At 36.0% G+C, this 21,656-nt stretch overlaps 1 protein-coding gene across 2 annotated transcripts in view; it reads right to left on the bottom strand.

The window, feature by feature from the left end:
* Positions 1-1,619: 1,619 nt before the first annotated feature.
* Positions 1,620-21,656, bottom strand: part of amon (prohormone processing protease amontillado) — a 64,719-nt gene continuing 44,682 nt past the window's right edge. The window contains exons 2-12 of one of the 2 annotated variants that reach the window (XM_090173647.1): positions 11,228-11,332; positions 9,233-9,364; positions 7,867-7,975; positions 7,335-7,372; positions 6,334-6,410; positions 6,178-6,266; positions 5,711-6,099; positions 3,968-4,068; positions 3,668-3,894; positions 3,191-3,362; positions 1,620-3,129 (exon numbers count right to left, since the gene is read on the bottom strand). In XM_090173647.1, the coding sequence (XP_090029773.1) occupies positions 2,847-3,129; positions 3,191-3,362; positions 3,668-3,894; positions 3,968-4,068; positions 5,711-6,099; positions 6,178-6,266; positions 6,334-6,410; positions 7,335-7,372; positions 7,867-7,975; positions 9,233-9,364; positions 11,228-11,332 (1,722 nt within the window). In that variant the 3' untranslated portion in view covers positions 1,620-2,846. Of the gene's footprint in view, positions 3,130-3,190; positions 3,363-3,660; positions 3,895-3,967; positions 4,069-5,710; positions 6,100-6,177; positions 6,267-6,333; positions 6,411-7,334; positions 7,373-7,866; positions 7,976-9,232; positions 9,365-11,227; positions 11,333-21,656 lie in introns of both variants that reach the window. The other variant, XM_090173646.1, reaches the window with a different exon arrangement.

The raw sequence follows: 21,656 nt of genomic DNA, 5'->3' as shown, positions 1-21,656 counted from the left end.
AGCTGGGTCACTTCTAACCGGGATCAGACAATCTGAGTTGGGTCCTTACTCTCCGGAATGTAGGCTGTGTGGTGCGACTGGGGAAGATATCTACCACGTTTTGCTAGAGTGTCCAACAACCGAGGTTGATGTAAGCATAAGCGTATGGAGGTTCGTTAACAAGGATAAACCTCTGGTGGAACTGTTGGGTTTAAGTAATGAGGCATGGGATCATGGTATGATTATTCATATTCTCAGTTCTTGGCAGACGCAGAAAATCGCTTGGCGTAGAGAAAACCTTTAAATGCCAACGTTTATAGATTGTATCCCCCTCAGTTTCTCGATTTCTCGATTTCTCAATTTATTGGTTTCCCCCAGTCTTCTCCCAGTTTCCTTCAGAGTTGCATAGTTTTCTCAGTGTTCACTTTCTCAGTTTGTTTTTTTAACATTGTTAATTTTTAATTTTAATTTTTGTTATTCAAGGCATTTTATTTTTATATCGTGAATACATTGGTTTTCACGTTCGGTGGTATAGTTCTTAATTTAAACTATAGTTTCTTTCATCTAGTTAATAGTATACGTTATGTTTGGATTCTGTATTTAGACATTTCTTTGCTAAGCTCCACAAGGAGCCGCTCTGTTATAAAGGAGTGTATTATATACGGCAATAAATAAACCTGTAAACCTGTAAACCTGTAAACCTGTAAACCTGTTTTTATTCCGACTCAAATTATTCGCCACCACAGAATCGCAGTAAAATGACGTCATAGCCTTTCTCTTCTTACCCTACTCCGAAATCCCGGAACAAGCGAAAAGAAACCATCTACTAGCGAATACTCTCTCAATTGGTGCTCCATGGAACCCCAGGACTCCATTTAAATTTCTAGGGGCTCCACGAGATTTTGAGCCATGCTATGATAGAATTAGTTTCGGCAGAAAAAAATTATATACCGAACTTTTTTTAAGCGAGGGCTGCACGATATATTTGAAACTGAAATGAGATTCCACCAGGTGGCAAAGGTTGAGAACCACTGCTCTAACGGAACGATGACGTAAAATGGACTTGATTCGAAAGGGATTTGAAAGCAGTTTCGGAGCGGCACAAAGGAAAACGCTTGCTAGTCTCATCTAGGAGAAACAAACACAAGGAGAACGCAGCTAGCCTTTAAACACGCTAACGCAGTGCTGTGTACAAATTTCATTGGACGAGCCTTTACGCTGAGCGTTTTACGGAAAGAGGGAAGACAATTTCCGAATTTTCCCCTTCTGACGGCAGCAGGCGCTAAAGCGTCTAACCAAGGAAATCTGTACGCAAGAAAATTCACGACTTTTGACTGGTTGCGTTATCCTTGTGTGGGGTGCTGTGTTTGTTGCTCCTAGGTCTCATGGTGTAATAGAAAAGCGAGTCTCCTCTAGATACTTGATCCATAGTACAATGCCATTTATGTTTAAGGTTGTATTGGTAAGGGCGTAATCTTTAGAAAGAAGGATCATAAAATGAAGGAAATCGGCCATTAAGAAAATTACAATTTTATTTGATCCAACTATTTAATCGTAAACTTTGCGTTTCATTTTTCTTTTTGAAGTAACTGAAAATAGACAGACGTACTATATTGTAGTTTTATTTACTTTCAATAAGCTACAATATAGTAAATTATAATTAATTGTTTTCGTCAATGGAAATTTTTAGTATTATTCCAATATCATCCTTTTAAAATATTTTTATACATTTTTTGCTCTCTCTCTCTCTCTCTCTTAACTGAGATTTTAATTTTTTTTAACCTCTCATTATTAAAACTTAATTTAAACGCGTAAATTAATGAAATTAAGAAATATTTTTAATTTATTTTATTTTTAATTATTTTCGTACCGTACCAAATTTTTTGTTTCGTTTTAAATTTATTTTGTAGTAAAAATATAAACTTTTAAATTGGAAAAACACATGATCTTCTGTCACCAAAAATATTCCAACCCTTTTAAAAACTAATTTATGTTTTAACAGTATTTTTATATTTTTTTCGTACACAATTTTATTCCGATTTTGTTTATGCGACAATATTTTATTATTTATTTTCTTTATACAATGTATTATTATTTTTTGACATACATTTCAGTTTTATTTTCATCAATCTTTTGAACATATGGAAAACTTCCTATCAAGGGATAATGTTTTTTTTACTAATTTATTTGATAAGGAACTTTTATTAAAATACAATCGGGATAAAACACATTAAAACAATGTTATAACTATTAATTTTTTGATATATTTACTTGTTTTAAAAACTTTTTTTTCAAGATTTTTACCCCACCCCAAAATTTTACATAGTTTTTGCGTTTTATTTTCTACATCTACCTTCAAATCAATATAAGTTAAGTTTTTAAAATATAATACAATTTAAATTTAAAATGAATAAATAAAGCCTTAGTGTAGGAATGTAAATAAAAATGCAACAATTTGGCCAATGCCAGAACGTGTGACCGAGAAGCCACGAGATCCAGCTGTTCAGTTTGTAACGTTAAATTTAATTAAATTATTTACATCGTTGGCGTGACGCCCATTTGATTTTTGGGAGCTCGAGCACGCACCCACAAATGTGTCCGTGTACGCGTGCGAGTCTTAGCTAAAGCTTTATACCCGTACGCGTACACGGTTTGGACGCGTACTAAACCTCTATCGAGTTAAGCTCTGATTTTTAAGCTGATGGTAGTTTTTAAATGAGATCACGTAGAAATAATAATAATAATTAACCTAGTATTTCGGGATTAATTTAGTTTTGGAATCAAAGGAGAGTTTCGATTGGCTGATTAAAAGAATACGTTAGCTAACGAGAAACGGCTAGTGGTAACCTAAAAGGAAGCTAATCTCTTCACTTAATCCTGTAGCCGGTTTCGTGGGCTTTTTTCACAATGGCCAGTTTGGAATTTTCGTCGACGACGGGCAGGTCTCTGTAGGGAGCGTCTCGGGTGCCGTGGATCATCAGCGTCCATTCCTTGAGGAATCCGGTCTGGTGGTGCTCGCTGTCGAAGCGGACTTCCAGCTGCCAGCGCCCTTTGGGACTCTCCCCCCACGTGTGCGTCGTCATGAAGGGCCACTTCGTGAACCCATCGTGAGTGTCGTCGTCGTTCGGGCGTCGGGAAAGAATCATCGACCTTCGAGGAAACCAAAATTAAGTTATCGATGGCTCACGAAGACGACGGCGAGTATCCGTACCTGGTAGACATGGGTGATATGAGGAATAGGGTAACTTCGCCTCTGCGAGTGGCATTCAGCGTGATGACGGCTTGAACGTGCTCTATGTACTTGACTTCGGTCTCGGTTCCGGCGCAAGAATCGGTGTCAATGTGAAGTATTAAAGTCTGGTTGTTGGTGAATGGCCTGCGGGGTGAGACGGAAATTCACGCTTTGTTACAATTTGACCATTTTTAATAAACAGATCCCATTCTAGGTTGGTAAATATATTCAAGACTCAACATACTGTAAAACATTTTGGCATAGCAGACGACATTTTCTAGTCATCTACCGTCATCTCTAGATTCGTTGTCAAACCATTATTTAGCAGACGACATATTCTATAATCCGGCGAGGTTTGCTAATTAATGATTCAGCAATGAATCTTGGGATTCTTGTTAGTCTCCGTGACAGAATGGAATCGGCTTATTGCTAAGGACGTCGTATATTGCCTGATAGAGTTGATGTTGCCAGCCTCGCAATGATAGCGAGCCGGAACGGTTTTCCAAGTTTTGGCCAGAGCCGTCATGGCCCCGGCGTCCAGAACGCCGAAACCGAAAAGATGGTTGAACTCCAAGCCCACGCCGTTCATGTTCCAGTGGAACCTGCCCTTGGAGTCGTACAGGGAGTTTCGTTTCGACGTCAATACGCTCAGATGTTGAATGTCGCGCCAGGTCAACGTAGGACTGGGAACGAGAGAGTTCAATTGGATCGATTAGAGGAAGATAGAGAGGTCGATAACGACGCTTCAATATTTACTTGGCTTCCAGAGCCAACGCGAAAACTCCAGCCGCCTCGGGGGCAGCGGCGGATGTTCCCGAATGCGTCTTGGTACACTTGCCGTATAGATCCGTCGTTGCCTAAAGGGAGGAAAGACAACAGTCAGCGTTATTGCCTACGAAAACTATAATCGCTTTAAGGTCTATTGTCATTATAATCAAGTGCCGCTAGCTCGAAATGGACATTCTCTCGATTTCGCGGGATACCGGAAAAGCGTCCTCGTCTCTCTATCGGCCAGTGGTATATTGGAGCCGGTACTTGTTTATCCCAGATGGCTTTGAGAACCATTTGAGTACCTTTATTGAAGACTGTGAAGGGTCACGGGTTCGTGTACACATTTACGAGCAGGCGTACACCACTGCAGGAATCCATACCTCTACATGGATTGCTTATCCTTCCGTATCGCGTATGGTAAGATCATTCTGACGGCTTTAGCCCCGCCTACGATAAAAAAATCCCCTCTGCGCGCGCTCCCCTCTCGCGTTGTTGTTTGTTAAGTTAACATAGTGACGTCAAAAAACCGTCAGCCACATCGAGACGAAAATCTACCGTTTAAGCATTCCAAGTAGAGGTATGGATTCCTGACCACTGCTATTGACGTAATTAAAAAGGTTAAGCCCTGTAGATTAAAGGCTTGCGTTGACGAAATCATTTCCCTTAGGTTTAGTTTCCTATTGAGACGTACAAACGTTTTTATTCGCTTAAAGAAAAATTCTTTACAACGTGCGCTAGTAAAAACTAAACTGAACCCCATTATTTTTCGCGGTAACGCTCGTAGTTTTTGGACTAGTGAAAAGCAGCTTATAAAACTAAGACATAATGCCAGTGTCAGATGTGCTAAGAGCGTAGCCAGGATTTTGTTTAAGTAAAAAAATAAAAATATTTGTACGTACGACCATACGTTTCGGGGGGGGGCATGTGCCCCCTGTGCCCCCCCCTGGCTACGCCACTGGGTCTTACAAGGAGACTACCCGAGGTGGTTATCACCGATTTTTGTTGAAACTCGGGGGTTAGGTAGACCTTATGGTAGTATGAAAATTGCCCAAGTGAAAAGTTGCAATGAGCTTTAGTTTTCTCATGGCAACCGAAAATGTTTTTGATCTCTCAAAACAAAAAAAATCTCCATTTAAAAAAGCATTGGATTTTCTCGGTTTCACAGGGTACTTACTTACTTAAAAAATTAAATTTTCAAAACTTGCCCAAAAAGATAAATTTGACCTATTATCGGTAAAATTGATCAAGGATTTTGGGTAAAATTGATCAAGGATTTTGGGTAAAATTGATCAATTTTGATTAAATTTTAACAAAATTTGGGTAACCGAAAAAATCCCATGCTTTTTTAAATGGATGGGTCAAAACATTTTCAGTTGCCATAGGGAAACAAAAGCCCATTGCAACTTTTCCCTTTGGAAATTTTCATACTACCATAAAGTCTACTTAACCCCCGAGTTTCAACAAAATCGGTGATAACCACCTCGGGTAGTCTCCTTTTTAGTTGCCTCATAATACAAAGGAGGGGTTTCACCGGGACTCGGTCTCCTGCTCAATAAGTTGGGACTTAACACTGGTCCAACCAATTTTTTAAATCGAGCACTGCGTCGAATTTAGTAATAGAAGATCTTCGTGTCGCGGTATTTTTTTCTCTAGTGCAAGCCAACACTACGTGCGTACAGTCTACACTCCTATATGTTCTCTAGAACGGGCTCTAATGAAAATACTTACGACGCCCGTGTGTGGATCTTTGGCTCCGTTGCTGAAGGTGGAAGCGAGGGTGGAGGAGCAAGATTCGTCGTAATGGGCGTTTTCGCCGTTGTTGATGGCCGAATTGATGGAGATGGTCCACATGCTGGCAGCGTACCCGTCACAGTTGCAGTCGTCGTCTTCGCCGCCGTCGCCCGAGGCCCAGACGTAAATGTTGCCCAGCCCCCGGCGCCCCTCGTTGACGCCCTTGACGATCGCCCGCATGGTAGCGTTGCGCGGGCCGTCCACCGTCTTGCCATCGTCGGTCGGACCCCAACTGGCACTGTAGATGTCGATTAGGTTGGGCTCGTGCCCCATCGAATTGGCTTCTATTAAGTCAGTCATGTAAGGTTGATCCAGCATCCTGATCCCTGTTACGATTAACGAGATTAATCAGATCAGATATTACGACGGTTCAATCCCCGAAACTGAAGGGATATTATCCTCACCGGCCACTTTGGAATCGTAAGCCACTCCAACTCCGCAGACGTCGTTGTCCCGTTTGGCCGCCACTTCACCGGCGCACCTCGTGCCGTGACTGCGTCAACGTTCGTTGGATTAATTACCAATTGAAAAAAATTTGCCGCGATCGGCTCTGTCTTTACCTGTTAAACCAGTCATCGGTGTATCTCGGATACGGAAAAGGATCGTTGCTACTGAAATCGTAGCTGGCTTTGGCATTCTGAAATCATTAATTCGTTGATACGCTATTTAGATAGTTGTTACCAGGAAATTATATACACTTGGAATGCCTAAGGATGACAATGGTAGCCTGGATGACTCTCATAGCTACGGCTGTGGTTTATACCCGAGATTTCTTTTCGCACCGTGTTACGTTAAATCCATCACCGATTCCATACTAACCCTTATTTAGAATTATATTTCACAATCAGGGTGACCAGACTTCCTATATTTCCTATCTTTTTCCTATATTTTAATGCATTCCTATACATTCCTTTCTTTTAACCTATTTTCCTATAAATTCACGGTCTTTTGAAAATGAAAGAACTTTTTTGTACGTGTCATAGAACATCTAGTGAAACCATTGCCACTTTCGAACAAAACCTTTAAATGTACGGGTTTGTTAATCCGCTAAGTGATCCAATAATGCAAGAAAGCAGTGTACAAAAAAATATCAATATTCTAGGTGATTCGAGTCAAAGTATACCAATATGCAATAATTACCGTATTATTTTTCCTATATTTTCCTATAATTCGCGTATTTAGTTTCCTATATTTTCCTATATTTCGACTATTTTATGTCCTATAATTTCCCTCTAAAATTCTTTTTTTCCTATAAAATTTTCAAAGCCTTTCCCTAGAGCTCGAGGAAACAGATAAATTAACCGCCAAAACTTCAATTAATCGTATATTTGATTAATATACGAATTAGAATAGTTTCGTGAAGAACATTTTAAATCCTCCAAGAACTTCATTTGCGACGGCGTCCAGCCAATTAATTGAAAATACTCAGGTCTTACATTTCACGTAGTTTAAGCCCCACCCGTTTCTCGAGGTGCTGGAAATAGATCCTAAGACATTCCAAGTGTATACATTTATGATTTCCTGTTGTTACTATTGCGTTTAAAATGGCGAAGTGACTTACATAATTGTCCTTTAAATCGGGGTGCATGTAGTCCACGCCTAAGCAAAACAATTCGAACCAAAATTTTAATGACGTTTTAAATTTAAATAGTGTTGTGAGTCGGAAAATGTTTCGCGGAAAATGACCGAGGCCTTTTTTCCGGAAAATTTTCCGTATTTTTCCGAAAAAATAAAAAAGTTTTTATTCCATGATTATTCTAATATATTGTTTGCAAATTTAAATAAAGCAGAATTTTCGCCTCATTTTTTCGAATCTGAAAGTAAAACTAAACCCCTTGACTAGTTTAAACTGATTAACAATGTAACACTATTAATGTTTTGTAATATGTTTACTGATATTAGACACTTTATATCGATAAAAAGTTAAAAATATTAAAAAAACCCTAAAAAGTAATTTATGTGTAAATGTTTTATTTTTCCGATTTGCGGAATATTTTCCGGAAAATATTCAGGAAATTTTTCCGCATTTTATTTTTCCGAAAAATTAACAACACTAAATTTAAATAACGATAATTGGGTGGAATTATTTTTACCGTCGTCCATGATGGCCGTGGTGACATTTTTGCCGGTGTAACCTTGAGCCCAAGCCGATTCGACATTCAAATCCAACTTGACTTTCCCACCATTTTGACCCACGTTTTTCTACATTTAGTTATTACAAAATAGAGATAAATTTCATGTTAAAAATAATCACAAATATTCTCGAACAAAGTACGAGTGGGAGTTTCTTAGTCGGTTTCTCATTTAACCATTTTTTGGAGACTTAAATATGCCATTATGTAAGGTATTAAAGTTCGTTTTTATTTGTACCATACTAGTTCAGTACAGAGAAAATAATTTTTAATGGAACGAAATATATGTACCAGCTGAAAATTTCAGGATCGAGGAGAGATACGATACTATATAACCTTCCAAAAGTCCCCAAACCACCGGTGTCGGAGTTTGTCGCCGAAAGTTTCAATATTTACAAAACTATAAAACCGATTTCGATGGAAATTTCAGTATCGAAGTTATGGTCTTATTTGCTCTCCCAAAAATTCTGAAGTGTAGGATGTAGGTTTTCACCGCCATCTTGGAAAATGGCCGCTGCACCGTTAAGTATGAAATTTCAAATATCTTGAAAACAAATAGACCAATTTCGATAAAATTTTCATGAGCAAAAGAAATTATAATGGTATATGACTTCCCAAAGTCAACAAATACAAATGATTTATACCCTAAGTGTATAATATTGTTAAATTAATATTGGAACAACATTATAGACTTATTATAATGAGTATTAAAAGCACGACTGATACTTCATGGTATTTTTATTAAAATCTTTAAAATTTAAAATGTTTACAATTTTTACATATTACCGGAGCTTTCGGGTTCGAGACCCCTCGTCAAGCGGTGTTCTTCTTGTATGATTTAACAAACACCGCTTGGCGAGGGGTCTCAAACCCGAAAGCTCCGGTAATATGTAAAAATTGTAAACATTTTAAATTTTAAAGATTTTAATAAAAATACCATGAAGTATCAGTCGTGCTTTTAATACTCATTATAATTGGAAATTCAACCATTGTAACAAAACATTTTAACGTATATGATTATAGACTTATGTTTATACGCATTGTTTTATTTTGGAAAGAAATTTAAAGTTATGCAGAAGAAAAGTTTGGTATTAGTTTTAAGGAAATTTAAACTAAATACCTTCATTTAATAATCATTAATGAAGAACGCTAGTAGATTATTTAGCAATATCCGCTCTAATTTAGGGAACGGTTCCTCGTCCTACTAATCCTAATCCTAACTTGAGGATTATTAAACGTGAGACGTAAATTTTGCAAACCCTCAAATGTCAAGAGACGGGGTAACAGGTCTACCAAGTACACGGTATTGAAGATGCTGATCTCTTACCAGATACCATTGGAATGGAAAGTAGGGATCCGTAGGCTCTTTATTAAGTGGCAAGTCTTCGGGACCGATCCTCAGGCTGGCGTATCCTCGTTTGACGCGTTTGAAGCCGGTCTGTTGCACGGCGTGCGACACCTGAACGACGAAATTTGAATAAGTAGACTTAGAAGATAGTAACTTTTCGAGTATTAGTCCCCTTCCTAATGCCTTCACGCCGATACTTATTACCATAAACGCTATACAGGATGTCGCGTAGTCCCCTTGGACCTGCCAGCGCTTCCCATTAATACGCTGGGACGTTGTAAGTTTGGGGAATACACTGTAACCGTATATTAACTAAACGAGCCACTGGCTCCTGGTATTAGTCTCCCAGTTTTATCCCCCTTTACGATAATGCACGGACTGGTTTAAGGGGAAAAGCATTAACCGGTATAACAAGGTTTTGAGATAAATTAGGTCAAGATTGTCGGCTGTGGCCCAATCCTATCAAAGTCATGGTGTGATGAGAATGGCACGGAGCTACAGCGTGAATATGCTCAACTCTAACTTCACGAAATATTTTTTCCGTAATATTTTAAGTTAACTAATTAGAGCTCGCCATATTGCCTAAAGTCAGAAACCACAAAACACGTTCGAACCACGTTCGCAACAGCAGCTGTAAACCGATAATTCCTCCAAAAACGGTAAACGAGTTCCGATAATCTTAAAAAAACCCAAATTGTGGGATTATGAAAAATACACCTAGTTTAACCTACTTTAAATATAATTAACAGATTGAATCAAAGCTTTGATAATGCACATTTCCGTTAAAACTTATAAATATATTGAACTTATGAGTTATAAAAATTACGAAAATTGTTGATCAAATTTGATTGACAAATTTTATTCGAAATTGGACAGAAATTTTGATTAAAATAATTCCGATCTGATCAAAATTATTCGATTCAAAGAGAATTGGATGTGTGGGATCCAAATTTGGACATTGAACCGAGTAATTTTCATACGGGACAATCCGAAAAGTTGCGAATTTGAACCATTAACTAATTTTTATTCAGAGATACTACTTAGATGGTTGTCTACGATAAATGTATGCAAGCATTTTTAAAGATAAATTATTAAGATTATAATAAAAACGAGAAAAACCACAGTTGCATAGTGAAGGTAAAGATGGACCCTGAAATAGGTCGGTATAAAAGCATATCACCGAAGCTATACCATACAGTCCCAGGTTCTTTCTTGCGTGAAACGGTTCTTGGTGAAAAATGAACTTAGAAAAAGGTTGGCATTAAACGAAAATTTGCATTTAAAATTTCTAAGTTTCAGACTGTTGGCGCCACAGAGTAATACTTTGGGTATTTAAAAATCGCACTCTAAAGGCGTTACCCCGGGAAAGGATCTTCTCCCTTGTCAAATGCATATGGCTCTATTAAAACTTAAAACCTTACAAAATAAAATTTGCCCCCAGGCCTTGGCCAATTTTGAAATTGGTCCCCATCACAACCAAGGTTCGACATAAGGATATTTTTATTAGTAGTCAGCCTCCTATCTTAATTTACTTTAGTAGTCCCTGACTATTGGGGGTATAAAAACAAGAAGGACAGCCAACATTTTGCTTTACCCGTCAGAATTAAAATAGGAATTTATTATCACTTGAGTTACGTGACTTTGGCCAATCACAATTTTTTTTTTAAATAAAATGGGATTGATGAATGATGAATTTATGACACGCCATATTCGCCATTATTTATAAATATTTAGGTAAATTTTGCACTAGTCAAATTGACTAGGGAGCCCCCAGATTTCGATTAATTTTAGTAGTCAGTGCCTCATATCCAACCCTGATCACAACGGTTGTCGATCCGCGGCGCGTGACCAGTTACGTCATAACAACGAAGCCCCACCCATCTCCGAGATTGACAGAAAACTACCAATACAGTTTGATATTCCTTGCAGAAATGAACACTTTCGTAATGAAATCTGAGCAAAGAGAGGACTTACCAAAGGGTCGGACTTGAGCTTCCTGTAATGCGGGATGCTCCGCTTCCGCCTGACGTGCGGCACAGCGTGGTTTACGAACACAAATTCTTTTTTCGAGTTTAAAACCTGTCAAGGAAAAAAATATCAAAGTTTAGTGGTTTTGGCGTCATTTTTATCCCTTGGTTACAGGATAAGCTCGCTTTTAGGGGAAAAACTAATATAAATTCGAAGAATGTGCTATTATTTATAATATCCGGATAATATCATATAAGCTTTTAATATCAAAATGTTTTTCAGTTTCCCAGAAATGGCTGAAGGCTGGTTTTCGCCAGAAAAATGCCCTCGTAAAATCGCGTTGCGACGTATTTTCCCGCTAGTCTCTGCGAAATTGTGGCATTTTTGAAAAAAAAAAGGGATTAAAGTTATAATAATAATAATTTATAAATAGGGCTCAGCGTTCGGATAATAAATTTTCCGTTCATTTCTTTTATATATATTCCGAATAAAAACTTATTTGTTGCATATTAAATCGTATAATAGTCGTGAATAATATCCATAAATAAACAGTTAATTGAATTTTTTATGATTAATTGAAATTTTGGCGGTTAATTTATCTGTTTTCCCGAGCTCTATTTATTTATAATTTTGATATGCCATAAAAGGTCACCAGAATTTGTTTTGGCGCCCTTTCCTGAAAAATAGTGAATTAGAAACTCTGGTTAACCCACTCTTTCGAGTCATATTTAATACTAGCTGCATGGGTAGCCAGTCTTTCGTCTGGGCCCCATTTTGTGTAAGGCACGATCCGGAAACAAATATTTAAGATACTGGGACGCGTAAAAGAAAATAGTGAAATCCACATATTCGATTTCAAAACCTATTATAGAGATCAATGATTACCAATTTCAAGTGTTTAATTTAATTTAATTTAATTTATTTTATCTATGATTATAAATGAAAACCTTAGGAGTCCGGGACCAAAACCATGGAGACCCATGTAACCTCAGATTGGGAGAGTGGACTTTGTACATTGAGTACAATTTAACAAAGTTTGCGAGTTCGAGGGCAAAGGGTGAGGATGGCTATAGCGAAGCAGACAGACAGGCACCAACTTTGGGAAATATTTATTAGCAGAAGTATATAATATCTATCTTTCGAGAGAAGTATCCATCTTGGCCTGTGGTTTTTAACCCGTGTACCGCGGAAACATTTCAAAAAATATAAAAAACGTTAAAAACCCAAATAGCAAATTTATAATCTAGCCCCTTCTACTTCATATTTGTGTGGTTTTGACGAGGGTTTTGATTAATAAATTGATAATTCTGCAGTTTTGTTTATAAATAATTTTAAATATTATTACTATAAATAATAATTGTTTTAGTAATAATTTATTTTTTAAATAATAATTTATTTTTTAAATAATAATTTATTTTTTAAATAATAATTTATTTTTTAAATAATAATTTATTTTTTAAATAATAATTTATTTTTTAAATAATAATTTATTTTTTAAATAATAATTTATTTTTTAAATAATAATTTATTTTTTAAATAATAATTTATTTTTTAAATAATAATTTATTTTTTAAATAATAATTTATTTTTTAAATAATAATTTATTTTTTAAATAATAATTTATTTTTTAAATAATAATTTATTTTTTAAATAATAATTTATTTTTTAAATAATAATTTATTTTTTAAATAATAATTTATTTTTTAAATAATTATTTATTTTTTAAATAATAATTTATTTTTTAAATAATTATTTATTTTTTAAATAATTATTTATTTTTTAAATAATTATTTATTTTTTAAATAATTATTTATTTTTTAAATAATTATTTATTTTTTAAATAATAATTTATTTTTTTATAAATAAAAAAATCATATATTTGTAATCTTAGGCGATTTGCTTTAAAAAATTGGTTTTCCAAACTCTGGGGGCTTTGCCTCGTTGGCCACCAACCCCCGGTATATTATTTCATTCCTAAAATGTCAGAGGTTCCGCCGATTTTGTTTCTGATAGCGAAACAAAATAGAGGAAAATAAAGCTGGAAAACCACTAGGTCATAAAAATGAAACATATACCTTCGCAGGCTCGACACAGATTTCATTGGGCACTAATTTCCCGCCAAATCGCGGATAAACTATAAAGTCCAGGGGGGTTGAAAAGATGGTAGTCACGTGACTTTGTGGAGAACTGCAGCGCCATCTATCCTAAGAAATACGAACTATTTTTCATTTTCTTTTGCTAATGGTGGTTTACATTTTGATCGATTCATCTAAATTATCTAATGATTATTATTATTTTAAACTTCTTGTACTAGAAAAGTGTAAGTTAATTAGCTGTCTGCAGTATCTGGAAGGAATAATTTTTTTCTTTGCCGTCGCACGGCCGACTATGAAAACGAGTTACCGAATCGAAGTTGACTGTGATATAGTAGTCACGTGATTTTGTTTTCCCATTTTAACAAGTTGATTAAGAACAAATTTACTTTATAGTTTCGCCTATTCCACTACGTAGTGATATTTACCTATCGATATCAAATATTATTCCGATGAGATAGTAATAACAAGATGACACGGACATTTAAGTACACACAATCCCCCCGATGTATTAAATATATTTTTAATTTAAATTTGAACCAATTTTCAATCATCTTGTACATTAACTTAATAAACCCAAGAGGAATTTTATCGAAAATGAATTTTTCGAGTTACCTGGTTTTGGAAATAAGGTAGCGAAACGCGAACGCGTTAATTTGAACTGATTTTTAGACAAACCGAATTTTTCAAGTTACCTGGTTTTGGAAATAAGGTAGCGAAACGCGAATGAGTTAGATGGCACGGGTTGTGGGGTCCCGCGAATTGGCCAGAAATATCACTTAAAATGAAAATTTCCCAATGAAACAGTATAATCGTAGTTCCAAAATGATCAGCACTAACTAAAAATATAATTTTAAACCAAGTCAGTCGTAAAGTAAAAAAAGTATGTAGAATTAAAGTTTAAAATCGCCAAAAATCACTAAAATGGGCAAATGACCAACTTGTGGGCCCCCTAGCGCCAAAATGAATATTGGATCTGATATTTTCTGCTGATCGACAAATCATTGACACTTCTAGACCTAATTGTTGATGAGTTACTTAAGATTTGGCGGCAGCTACACTGTACGTGATTTTAGTACTTGTGTAAACAAATCCCTTAGTGTAAAAACCAGTAGATGACGGTCTTCGTTCCGCTCTATTTGGTTTTCAGAAACGTATTTTAATAAATTAAGCGGAGCCTGCTCGCAGTGCTCGGGTACATGTTTCCACCGAATACCATTCGCTCGATAGGTAGATGAATTCTTCTCTCGTAAGATATACATTATATACTTCTAAGATTAGATTAAATATTTTATCTGAGGTGCGATTTTTAATTAGTCTATGCTAATTGGATGTTATGATTCAAGTTACGTGACAGGAGCTTATGCCTAAAGGAAGATGGATTCGATTTGTACCGTATGGCTTACTTCTGTGGAATAAATTCCGAATAGACCGATTTTCAATTTTTAACGGGCAAAGACGACTTTAAAGGGGTAAAATTCATACGAGGTAACGTGGTGATGGCGTTATTTGTTAGTAGATGGCGCTCTGATAGCAACATGACGTCATAAATTTGATTTTCAACGATTGGTTGAAAGTTTTCAGTTTTTAGTGGAGAACGGTTTTGTCGAGATTTAAAATACAAAATTCTCTTCCCTGATTGGATAGTTTAAAATTGTATTATAGCGCCATCTATGGCGGAGAGTGTTAACTACTGTTAATATTAATTGTTAATTTAAATTACAAAAATTATATATTTTTAATAAGAATTTAAAGTACTATAATTTACTAATTAATTAATAACTTTTTAAAAACGTTTATTTTTCATAATTAAAGAAATAATACGAATATTATTCTACAACTTCCATAGAATAGAGCTGAAACTTGTTTAAGGTTAATCAGAATCATGTGTACGTACATACAATATTATTTGTTTTCTAACGTTCTGTGTTTATCGTTGATTTGCATATTGTTCGAGAAATAATGAAAGATACGTAATTCGTAATTTTCTAACGAGCATATTCATTGGTGGCCGCCGTCGTCCCTTTACAGAGCTAAAGGTAAATAGTTAACCTCCTTATACCCCCTCTTCGTAAAATGCACGTGGCCGTCCTTGGTGTGGTGGTGCCTTGGTTATTAGTCTAACCAGGAAACTATAGAGGTATACCCTTGGATTGTCTAAGGTTCCATTGGGACGGTGATACGAAAGCGCGTCGAGAAAAGGCGGGGCTTACTACGTCAAGTGTAAGACGTAACACGACATTTCAAATTCATTGGCTAGAGGTTTGACGCGAAAAGAATGCGTCGTCATGGTAACAAATAGACGATCTTCCCGCGCAAAAAAATTGGCTTATAAAACAATGGATTTAAAAAGCTCAATTGACGGCTTTTAAAATTCATTTTGCGCGTGAATATACCTTTACATGTTATGGTCAAAAAAGCACGCAAAGAAGGCTGTGTGCCCAAGACATGTACCTGTAGTGTCGCGCGCTAAAACGTCATTTCAAAATCCGTCAATTTGTTATCGTACTTAATATTTTTAAGTAATTATAATGTTCTTCGCGAAAGAAGTGTACTGATACCTAATTTCAGGTATTAATAATATAATAATCATGACTAGGCTTATTGACGAGTTTTCGTCGAATGAGGGTAGCGAGGCGCGAGAGTTTTTCTCGTGAGTTTTCCCGCGAGATTTCCCGCTTTAAGACCCGGCCGTAAAAATCTTCCTTAGACATTCCAAGTGTATACCTATATAGTTTCCTCGTCTAACTGATTATTACTTATAATTATATTTGACTTAATAATATTTAAAATTACTAGAATATAGTTGAATCCGCGATGCATCTATATTAAGGTCGAGTGATTAAAACTACCGCAGTTATTACTACACCAAATCTTCACGGGAAATCCGCAAATTAATAGCAAATTTCAAGTTTCCCGTCTTGTTCAAAAACTATGTTGAAAATTTCAACGCCAAAATACTTCGCTCGCTGTACGTCAAGTATCATTCGGTGAAACTTGAATTCAAATTTTATTAGGCACGTTTCCGTATTTACCCAAAATCGATTTTCTAACCAGTGATGCTCTGTCAATTTAGAGTCATTCCCAAAAGGCCCCGATAATATCGAAAATAAATGTGTCGAAAAAGCCAAGCGCTCGCTGCGCTCGTAATTCAATCTGGTCTTATCCAATATTTATATCGTTGGAGTTGACGACAAAAACACGACCAAAAATCCAAATTATAAAGTTGATCCAGGACTTTTCCAAATAGGGTAAAAACTCTCCGCGACGTTACTGCCCTACGCTTCAGAAACGCATTACCTCAAAAAAATGGCATTTCGAGATAAATCGATTTAAAAATTTTTTGAACGGAGGAAACACTTGGATGTAAAACTTGTTTTATTTCAATTTTTAACAAATTTTTAAACCATTAAAAATTAAAACTAACTCATTCACAGCTTGAGCTTTCGACCCGAGGGTCTTTGTCAAAACTAAGGAAACAAAATTAATAATAATACATATATATACCAAACAGGGTAGATATAGTTAGCAAAGCGACACAATCATTGATTGGTCTTTCTTACGGGATACAGGAATTTATTGTATCCCGTAAGAAAGACCAATCAATTAATTGATTAATTTTGTATCCTTAGTTTTGAAATAAAACAAGTTTTACATCCATTTGTTTCCTCCGTTCAATTTTTTTTAAATTATTAGTTTCCATGGATCCTAAAATATCTTTCAACATTTATAAATCGATTTTTTTTCATTCTTATGAAAAATAACCGTACTAAAGTATTTAGGTAACTGAAAACTAGTTGTTAGGGGTTTATTTAGTCCGTAATCTAAATATGACAACGACTATCGCCAAAATTAAGTAAATCTCATAATAATTTGACATAATGCGTTTTGTACGTTTATATTTGGTTAAAACTCTTGGCAGAAACGCATTATGTGGTATAATAATACTAAGTTACCCTGGGAATGCGGAGAATTTTCCAAAAATTTCGATTTAAATGCGTTTTTGCGTTTTTGCATTTTCACATCTCGAAAACTAGATCAGATAGAAAAAACGGACTTCAAATTTAGAATCAGAAACCTAAAATTAGTAAAAGGAGCATTCAAACTCAAAAAGTCAAAAATGGTCGATAATGCGTTTCTGAAACGTAAATGTAAGGCAGTTTATACGGAAAACGGGACGCTTAATCAATAATATCGCTGTATATCGGATTGCATCTCAATCCGGGCACGTCTAAAAACCCTGTCAGGAGAATGCTTGAGAGACGTTTCCTTTTTATCGGGTGCCTTCATTTTAGTCCGTAGGGAGTCCGCCAGGGGGTGCCGCGGGAAATAATCTTAATTCTAAAGGATTCTGTCATATAGGCGCCCGCGGGTGGTCAGCCTACGAGACCAGTCTCAATTGGCAATCTAATTCTAAAGCCGAATAACGTAGGCTTTACCCTCGTGTATCGCCTTTCACCGTACGGTAAACTAGTTCCGACCTCGTCTTAGAAGTAGATGCCTTTGGAAATAAGCTATTATCCCGTGGGTTTCGAATAAACAGCGATCCAATGAACGGGACTCTGTAGCGCCCAGTCGGGGGTTTCGCCCTCTAGCGGGCCTTTTTTTAACCACCCTATCAGGTTTTGTTTTTCCTCCTTTACTTATTAAGGCGATGCTATATAAAACTAATAAATTTATTCCCTCCCCCAAAGGGTTGTTATAATTACGCGATATTTATCAGAGGCATTCGCTTCCCCTGTATGGTGGCCGCGCGCAATGGCATTGACGTCACTGGCTTAACCCGTGTATGTGTTAATCCTAATGACGTAAATAGATTAACGTTTTAATTCCCCCACTTTTAGTCTGAGAATGTCGAGGGCTGGGTACAGCAAGCCTGGCCTCCCTGGTAGTTGGCTTGTCCTTGAACACGATTTCACCTACCAAAGCTAGTAGAAACAATGACTGGATAAATGCATTTTTCTATGTACTGAAATCGCGTACAGTGTATTCGTCGCTGCCGTATTGACATTACACTTCCCCAATTTAATAAACGACAACTTCAAAAGTCTTATTTTCCACTATTTTAAGATATTTTCATTTTAAATTTTTAATTAAGCTTTACCGATAGTTCGAGTTAAAAATTTGAATATATACAATTTAACCTACGTTATCAACACAATTTATCGTATAGTTTCAATGTCACGGTTATTTAACAAACAACCAGTATCTATACAGTGTATTTCAAAAGGTTATGCAAATATTTTAATGAGTTGTAGGGGTGAGTTGAGAAGTATGCCTGTTTTTTTCCGATTTTCCTACGATGAGTTAAAAGAGGGCCAGAGAGCTTCAAAGTGTGGCCTAATAGCCCCTGGTAGTAGGCTGCAACAAGCCCAAAACCAAGCAGCAGGGACTTTAAATACTGTTCAAATTTACTTTTTTACGCTGGTTACCTCGATTTGTTTACAAAGTCCTTTTTTACCTATCACACGAACCCAAACCTTAATGTTCGAATTTCCCTGCTGCATGGTTTTGCGCTTGTAGCAGGCTACTTCCAGGGGCTATTAGGCCACACTTTGAAGCTCTCTGGCGCTCTTTTAACTCATCGAAGGAAAATGGGGAAAAAACAGGCATACTTCTCAACTCATCCCCTACAACTCCTTCTAATTTTTGCACAGCATTTTGAAACACCCTGTATATTTTCAATATTTTAAGATACAAATTCTGTTCATTTGATGCTTCACTACTTTGAAAAAAAGTTTAGTTTTATCTTTAAGGTTTGGTTATTTATATTTTTCAGCCGAGAGAGAAAAAACGTACGTTTTATATTTTCGATAAGAAAGCCCAGCGATGTGTTAAAAACGGCACTTTCGCCGACTCTACTCGCCAGGAGTCGCTTTCTGGGAAACAGTGGGCAATCTGCGATGATGGCGAAGCCTCCCAATCTCTCCGACGGTTGAAGGAAGTCATTTATCCGCAGCGGGGGAGGTTTCGTTTAGTTTTAGAGAAACGAGTTTTCCCTTTACCGAGAAAGAGCTTTCCCCATGGTCTGGTGAAGGAACTTTAGTCAGCGGTTGATGATTTAGAGGCATGGATAAAACTCGAACTCAGTAAAGAGTCCTCTTTCGTTCTGTTAACGCTGTAGAGATACAAAGTTCTCCCGACGGAATTTTTTTAAGCCGTCACTGAAAAGTACCCTGGCGAGGGTTTCGTAATCCCCGAGAGAAATTTGGTTAAAATGATCTAAAATAGATAATTACAAATTTTTTTACATTCCAAAAAGGTCATTAAACTGTTTTGTAGCGGCCGGTTCAAAGATAAAACGTTGAATTTTCGATATTGTAAACTTCATATTATCTACTTTCTGTTTTTTTTTTTGCGATATTTGAAACTAAATATTATCGTGTATTTTTTTGATATTGCATAATATCGTTAGTTTTTTTGGATACTGTATATTAAATATTATTGATTGCCAGTTTTTTCGATATTTTTACTTAATTTTTTTGGGTATTGTATATTAACTATTATTGAATGTTAGATTTTTCGATATTGCAAACTACATGTAATTGATTTTCAGTTGCTTTTGATTTTGTCAACTAAATACTATCGATTGTAAGACTTTTCAATATTTAAAATACGCTATCGATTGTCAATTTTGTCAATATTTAAAATACACTATTGATTGTCAATTTTGTCAATATTTAAAATACGCTATCGATTGTCAATTTTGTCAATATTTAAAATACACTATCGATTGTCAATATTTTCTATATTTAAAATACACTATCGATTGTCAATTTTGTCAATATTTAAAATACACTATCGATTGTCAATATTTTCTATATTTAAAATACACTATCGATTGTCAATTTTTTCGATAAATTGTAAACTACACTTTATCGATTGACAAGTTTTTCGATAAATTGTAAATTACCATTTGATAATTGTCAATTTTTCGATAAGTGGTAAACTAAGCTTTATCGATTGTCAATTTTCACTATATAGCAACCTACATATTAATTATTTAAAGTTAACGCTAAAAAACCACTTAAAATATCTTTATAATTTGGAAAGAAGAGTAACATAAAAACGCCCAACTTCGTAAGTTTGTTAAAAAAAATCTATCGATAAAATGGAAAATCTCTACTAAAAATAGAAAATGTTTTAGGAAGAAAATCCAATTTTCCTGTCATCCGCAGTTTCTGACATAATTAAAATGAAGTTGCTGCTATACTTTTGACTCACTGTTCGGTACGTATTATACATACTTTTTCATTAAAAAAAACTGTTTTCGTATTTATAAAGAATTTCGTACCTAAGCAAGTTTGTATAATCGCTTGTGACTCCTCGGATTTCGCTGAGGCATACAGTTCCCAATTAATTTTGACGGGGGACGCATTTGGTCTTTTTCCCTCGTTGGCTTTTCCTACCACTAAGGAGGGGTAGGTGGGGGGGGGGCAAGTTAAGAAGTATTCCTTTAAGATAAACTTAATTTTACGCGATACAGATTTAGGCTAACCTTCAAAGCTATTCTTAGAACGTAGAAAGATTTTTTCACTTCCAGTCTTATTTCGTAGAAAATATATTTCGTACGAAGAAGATCTTAAGGCCCCGACACTCTAATCCCAAATTTATCGCTAAAATTAATGAGCGGGCTAATCTTTCGAAAGCACGGGTGAAACTCCGCCCCTCCCCCGCCAAAGGGCTTAGAAAACTAAGGTAATCGGTGCTGGAATAAATAAGCTTAGTCAATAGGCGAATTTAGAAGTGTAAATTTAGGCAATAGGCGAATTTTGAAGTATAAATTTAGGCAATAGGCTAATTTGGAAGTATAAATATAGGCAATAGGCTAATTTGGAAGTATAAATATAGGCAATAGGCGAATTTGGAAGTATAAATATAGGCAATAGGCTAATTTGGAAGTATAAATATAGGCAATAGGCGAATTTTGAAGTATAAATTTAGGCAATAGGCTAATTTGGGAGTATAAATATAGGCAATAGGTTAATTTGGAAGTATAAATATAGGCAATAGGCGAATTTGGAAGTATAAATATAGGCAATAGGCGAATTGGAAATACTATGGGACAGCGAACAGTGTTAGTTTTAACATCTGGTCCGCCCTTTCGCCACGCTGCAAGAGGAGCCGGGTTCGATCCCAGATTGTGACACTGGGTGAAAACTAGGAGCTACTCCTTCCTCATTGAGTTTGCAGGTTCTCTCCCCACTGTTTAAAGGGGACTTCCCCCGATTTCTTCAGGTTCCCCTTTCCATAAATACTTGTTCAGGTTAACGGTAATAGTAAGTAAGTAAGCTGTTGGTATGAGGGTTTTCCACCACCCTCCTACGCATTGTAACCCGGCC

Source organism: Leiobunum rupestre, chromosome 4, assembly GCF_980474605.1.
Source record: "Leiobunum rupestre chromosome 4, qqLeiRupe1.1.hap1, whole genome shotgun sequence".
Lineage (NCBI taxonomy): Eukaryota > Metazoa > Arthropoda > Arachnida > Opiliones > Sclerosomatidae > Leiobunum > Leiobunum rupestre.
Note: the sequence above shows the minus strand (reverse complement) of the source record. Positions and strands in the feature narration are given on the sequence as shown.